General features: G+C 48.3%; 1 protein-coding gene across 1 annotated transcript in view; it reads left to right on the forward strand.

Annotated features, from left to right (window-relative positions):
• LOC102673546 (plexin-A4) overlaps positions 1-6,199 on the forward strand; it is a gene marked incomplete at both ends in the record, with an annotated part of 221,511 nt that extends 215,312 nt beyond the window's left edge. Inside the window, 8 exons of the mRNA XM_006612788.2 lie at positions 1,077-1,808; positions 1,973-2,098; positions 2,245-2,706; positions 2,862-4,540; positions 4,621-4,834; positions 4,930-5,113; positions 5,187-5,897; positions 5,979-6,199. Of these exons, the coding sequence (XP_006612851.2) occupies positions 1,077-1,808; positions 1,973-2,098; positions 2,245-2,706; positions 2,862-4,540; positions 4,621-4,834; positions 4,930-5,113; positions 5,187-5,897; positions 5,979-6,199 (4,329 nt within the window). The remainder of the gene's footprint in view (positions 1-1,076; positions 1,809-1,972; positions 2,099-2,244; positions 2,707-2,861; positions 4,541-4,620; positions 4,835-4,929; positions 5,114-5,186; positions 5,898-5,978) is intronic.
• Between the last annotated feature and the right edge of the window lie 8 nt (positions 6,200-6,207).

The raw sequence follows: 6,207 nt of genomic DNA on the forward strand, positions 1-6,207 counted from the left end.
CGTATAACGATGGAATCTTTAGAACCCCTTTAAGAGCAAGTTTGCGGCCAGTTTATCATCTTCATCGGACGATTACTGTTATTCACCGCCACGGTCCCGGGGATGTACCCGGGTCTTTTTATTAGACAAGCGGGTGTAATTCTAGCGGGGAAACGTTCCATCATCGTCGTGGTCGCCCGAGCGAAATCTAGTCGGCCCCGTATTAGATTCAACTCGCCGCGACTGTGAACGAGCCTCTCTCTTTCGAGCCGCTGCCTCGAGAGAGAAAACGTCCCGACGAATAATGGGGCGTAAATTTCGCGAAGTTAAAGTTGTTTTCTTTCTTTTTTTTACGCGAATCAATCGTGGACGAAACAACGAATCGAAACCGTGGGTGGGATACGCGAAGGTAAACAGAGGAGGGGCGGAGAGGGTGCGTGGGAGAGATGGAAACGTGCGTTTGAATGTTGCGCGCGGTGATAAGCGATTAATATTTAAAAAACATGGAAACGAGACGCGTTCATTTCCATGAAACCCTTGTAAATGTTTCATTCATCGCGTCGGGGTATATATCAGCCTGTATCATCGTTTCGTTGAATAAACCATATTGAATTAGCAGCCTGGAAGAAACGGTTGGAAGGGAAAAAAAAAAAAAAAAAAAGGGAGGAGGATTGAGTTAGCCAGCCGCGATATCTCCGCTCTTTATTTAGTTTAGACTCCGCTCCCTGACAATTAAATCAGGGAGAAGAGCGATCAGGATCGATTCAACGAAGTTGTCCAGAGTCGCTCGGATTCATTGGCCTCGAAGATCCTCCGCTTCCCCGTGGATGGAAATCGTAAAAGCGAACGGTATCGCGGTATTTGCGTATAATGGCGTTACGAATCGACGAAAAGATGGAAGGGATCCTTCGATTTTACATCGCGATTATATTGGATGCGAAGCGAAAACCAGTTGTTCGACTTTCGCAATTATCCGTGAGAAGGTGTAAAAAGAAAGAGGTACGCAAGGTTGTCGAGTTTCGAGCGTATCTCGGGCATATCGAGCGTTACGCAATCGAGAACATCGACTCTAATGGAGATTATTTCTTTTTTTGCAGGTTGTGGTGGAGAGTTCGTCCCTGGCGCTGGAATACGGAGATCTGGAGATCGATCCAGGTTCCCCCGTGAACCCGGATTTGCTGTTCGACTCGCAGCTGATGCACCTGTACGTGATGACGCAGAAAACCGTGTCCAAGGTGAAAGTGCAGGAGTGCTCGGTGTACAAGACCTGTCTGGACTGTCTGGGTGCCAAGGATCCGTATTGCGGGTGGTGCTCGTTGGAGAACAAATGCAATCTGCGCAGCGATTGCCAGGACGCCGCCAAAGATCCCCTGTATTGGATCTCGTACAAGAGCGGCAGATGCACGACCATCACGACCGTCACACCTGATCAATTGCAGCGCACGACCGCCAGAACCCTAGAGTTAGTCATCGAGAACCTGCCAACCCTCTCCGGCCAATTTCTTTGCGCGTTCTCGACCCTGGACAAGACCCTGATCACGAACGCCTCGAGAAAATCTTTCGGAGTGAACTGCACCACGCCGAGGACGGATCTGTTGCCCTCGATCCCCCAGGGGCAGCATCACTTCACCGCGAAACTTTCGGTCAGAATGACGAACGGGCCCGACCTCGTCGACACGAATTTCACCTTCTTCGATTGCAACACGTACAGCTCGTGCACAAAGTGCGTGTCATCGAGTTTCCCCTGCGACTGGTGCGTGGACGGGCACAGGTGCACGCATGACACAGCTGAGAATTGCCGGAACGATATATTGGTCACGGGAATTAGCGTAAGTGGGGATTCGATTTAACGACTGAATGATGGTTATTGGCCATCGAAATCGAGCCAATCCGAAACGCGTAAACCCATCCAGAAACCTGTTAATATCCTAATACGAATCCTTTCCACAACTCTCGTTTCGATCGATCGAAAATTTATTTCTGTCTTTCACAGAGAACTGGCCCAAGCTACAGAAGCGGGCCAGCGTTCTGCCCGACGTTGAACGCGACCGATTCCCAGGAAATCTTGGTTTCTTCCGGCGTGAAGAAGGTGATACGGGTTAAAGTGCACATCATCGGGGTAGGTAACAACAACGCTCCTAATATCTTAAAAATCTCCTAAATTCTTCGCTCTCGCGCGTATCGTCGGTCATATTCGACGAAGAATGAAAAGAGCGTGCGAGATGATCGACGCGGGTAATCTAACGCGAAACGTGATCTTTCCAGCAATTCATCGTGCAGACCCGTTTCGTGTGCCAGTTCAACATAGAGGGCCGCGTGACGATCGTGAACGCTCGACTGCTCGCGGACACGATTTACTGCGAGGAGACGGAGTTTTCGTACACGTCCCGCGCCCCCAACATCACCGTGCCGTTCGCCGTGATATGGGGCGGCTCGAAACCGCTGGACAATCCGCACAACATACATCTGGTGATATACCGGTGCCGTGACATGGCCGACAATTGCGGAATGTGCCTGACCCTGGCTCCCAAGTACGACTGCGGATGGTGCCAGAGCACGGACAGATGCGAGGTGAAGGACAACTGCGAGCGTAACATCGGCATGTGGTTGAACAGCAATCAGACCTGTCCGAATCCCGAGATACACTCGTTCGAGCCGGTCATGGGTCCTTGGGAAGGTAACACGAACGTGACGATACGCGGCATCAACTTGGGCCAGACGTTCAAGGTGAGAATAAATAAAAATACCTCTCCGTTCAACGAGATTTTCGAGGAAGAAAAATTTTTCTTATATATGTATTGTTCGTGTAAATATCGAGAAATATTTGTTGTCGAATATATTTGTCGTCGGCGAAAGAAAGAAAACGTGAATATCAATTTTAGGATATTTATCGCGGCGTGATGGTCGGCGGATTACGATGCCAGCCGTACGAGGAACTGTACATGCGCACGAAACAAATAGTGTGCCGGGTGGACGGTCCAGGTACACCTGAGGGCAAACGCGGGCCGGTGATCGTGAAGATCGAAGACTTCAGAGGAACATCGGAGTACAACTTCGAGTTCGTGGACCCTCAGATCCTCTCGATATCGCCGAAATACGGGCCGATGAGCGGTGGAACGACGGTTAGGATCACGGGAAAGTACATGAACGCTGGAAGCACGATCAAGGCGTTCATCGACGAGCTGTCGTGCTCCATAATCAGCGCGGAGATGAACGAGGCGCTTTGCATGACCAGCGCGAGTGATCACAAGAGGAACGGTACGGTGAAGATGACGTTCGACGGCGCGTTTCGAATCTACAGCGGGACGTTCGAATACGCGGACGATCCGACGATCGAGAGCGTGGAGAGCGGAGTCGCCGGGCAAATGAAGATCCCGAAAGGGATCCCGGCAGGTGGAATAAAGATCTCCGTGACCGGGAAGAATCTGGGCTACATACAGAGCCCCCAGATGTACGTGTACTACGACGAGAAGATGTTCGTCTCGCAGTGCGAGGTGCACAGTCAAGAGAGCATGATCTGTAAGTCACCTACTATCGAAGTTCCGGACAATGTTGTCCTGGACGCTGAGAAACCAGCCATGTTGGAATACGGTTTCCGTATGGACAACGTGACGGGCGTACAGAATCTGTCGCAGCACGGATTCAATCACTTTCTCCTCTATCCGAATCCGATCTACGAGGTGTTCGACGAGGAGATCAAGTATTACAAGAGCGACTACTTGACCATCAATGGCCAACATTTAGACCGCGCCTGTCAAGAATCGGACGTGACGGTGCAAATAGGAAATGCGTTCTGCAACGTGACCTCGCTGTCCAGGCAGCAGCTCACTTGCAGACCACCTTTGACGCAACCGCCGGCCATCGATTCCGACGGTTTCCCGAACAAGCAAGAACTGCCCGAAGTGATAGTGATCGTAGGCGGCACACTTCGTTACAATATAGGGAAACTGAGCTACGCACTGCCAGCAGGTCTGAACGGGCCGCTATCGAAACCGGCTCTGTTCGGGGTGATCGCCGCTATAGTAATCCTAGTAGTCGTGTTCATCGCCTTTCTCATCGCGTATCGACGCAAGTCCACGGAGAGCAATCGGGTGTTGAAGAACATGCAGGAGCAGATGGATATTCTGGAACTTCGTGTCGCTGCCGAGTGCAAGGAGGCGTTCGCCGAATTGCAAACGGAGATGACGGATTTGACGGGTGACCTGACCAGCGGAGGGATACCTTTCTTGGATTATCGAACCTACGCCATGATGATACTGTTCCCAAGCGACGACAATAGCCCCGTGTTGCAATGGGATAGGCCGGAATTGGCGCGCAAAGAGAAAGGACTGCGTCTGTTTGGACAGTTGATAATGAATAAGACATTTTTACTCCTTTTTGTAAGAACTCTCGAGAGCAATCGTTACTTCTCGATGAGGGATAGAGTGAACGTAGCTAGTCTTATTATGGTCACGCTTCAGAGTAAGATGGAATATTGTACGGACATCTTAAAGACTCTTTTGGCGGAATTGATAGAGAAATGTACAGAGGGAAAGAGCCATCCGAAACTCTTCCTTAGACGGTAAGTTGGAAAGTAAAGGGGAAGGGTATTATTTAAATTCTTCTCGCATTTCTGTAATCTGTGCACGTTTTGTATTTCAGAACGGAAAGCGTCGCTGAAAAGATGTTGTCAGCTTGGTTCACTTTCCTTCTGTACAAATTCATGCGAGAATGCGCCGGTGAACCATTGTACGTGCTATTTCGTGCAGTGAAACAACAAGTCGATAAGGGTCCAGTCGATGCCATTACATCCGAAGCGCGATATTCATTGTCGGAAGAGAAACTGATCAGGCAGTCCATCGATTTCAAACCAATGGTATTTATCCTGAATTACTTGAGAATCTTGACGAAATCTTCCTCTTTCCACTATGATTAATTCTTCTATATATCCATTTAAAATTGAATTTTTAGACGGTCTATGTATCCATATCCCAACAAACGGTCTTCGTCGGTGGTATGGATCCAAACACGGAGAACGTTCCAGTCAAGGTTCTCGATTGTGACACGATATCTCAAGTGAAGGAGAAAGCTTTGGACACGATCTACAGAGCCACGCCTTACAGCCAAAGACCGAGGAAAGATGATCTTGATCTTGGTAAGATTTCAAAAGTTTTGATCGAACGTCGTGTATGAATAACGCGTGTCTAATGCGTTCATTGTTTCGACAGAATGGCGAACTGGGGCATCCGGCAGATTGATCCTCTACGACGAAGACTCGACTACAAAAACGGAAGGTGAATGGAAGAAGCGAAACACGTTGAACCATTACAGGGTACCAGATGGAGCGTCGCTCAACCTAGTCTCCAAACAATCGTCTATCTACAATCTATCGATCCTCTCCGAGAAAACGGACAAATCGCACAAATACGAAACCCTGAACCTTAGTAAATTCAGTTCAGCCAGCCCGCCGCTCTCCCGTGCCACATCGCCATTGAATCAGAATCACGACGGCGGTTTGAAGTGCTGGCATCTCGTCAAACACCACGACTCCGATGCACGAAAGGAAGGAGACCGTGGAAACAAAATGGTGTCGGAAATCTATTTGACGAGGCTACTAGCGACGAAGGGTACTCTTCAAAAATTCGTGGACGACCTTTTCGAAACAATCTTTAGCACTGCCCATCGGGGATCGGCCCTTCCCCTCGCGATTAAATACATGTTCGATTTTATGGACGATCAAGCGCTACAACACGGCATATCCGATCCTGAAGTAGTTCATACATGGAAGAGTAATTCGCTTCCGCTCAGGTTTTGGGTGAATCTTATCAAAAACCCAAACTTTATCTTCGATATACATAAATCGAATATCGTGGACTCGTGTCTGTCCGTCGTCGCGCAAACGTTTATGGACAGTTGTTCCACCTCGGATCATAGATTAGGTACGTATCGAGTGAATTCATTTTTATTGAGATTTTTCTTGAATTTTGGATACGTTGATGTTTAATTCTCTGTGATTGTAGGTAAGGACTCGCCAAGTTCTAAATTACTATATGCAAAGGACATTCCAGTGTACAAAGAGTGGGTAGAACGTTATTATGCAGATATCAAAGTGATGCCAGCTATATCCGATCAAGACATGAATGCCATGCTTGCCGAAGAGTCTAGGGTATTATATATTTTTTCCATGATTTTTATTATGACTATTATATCTATCGTTTTCTCATTTTTTTTTTTTTTTTTTTTTTTTTT

Source organism: Apis dorsata, unplaced genomic scaffold (genome assembly GCF_000469605.1).
Source record: "Apis dorsata unplaced genomic scaffold, Apis dorsata 1.3 scaffold_127, whole genome shotgun sequence".
Lineage (NCBI taxonomy): Eukaryota > Metazoa > Arthropoda > Insecta > Hymenoptera > Apidae > Apis > Apis dorsata.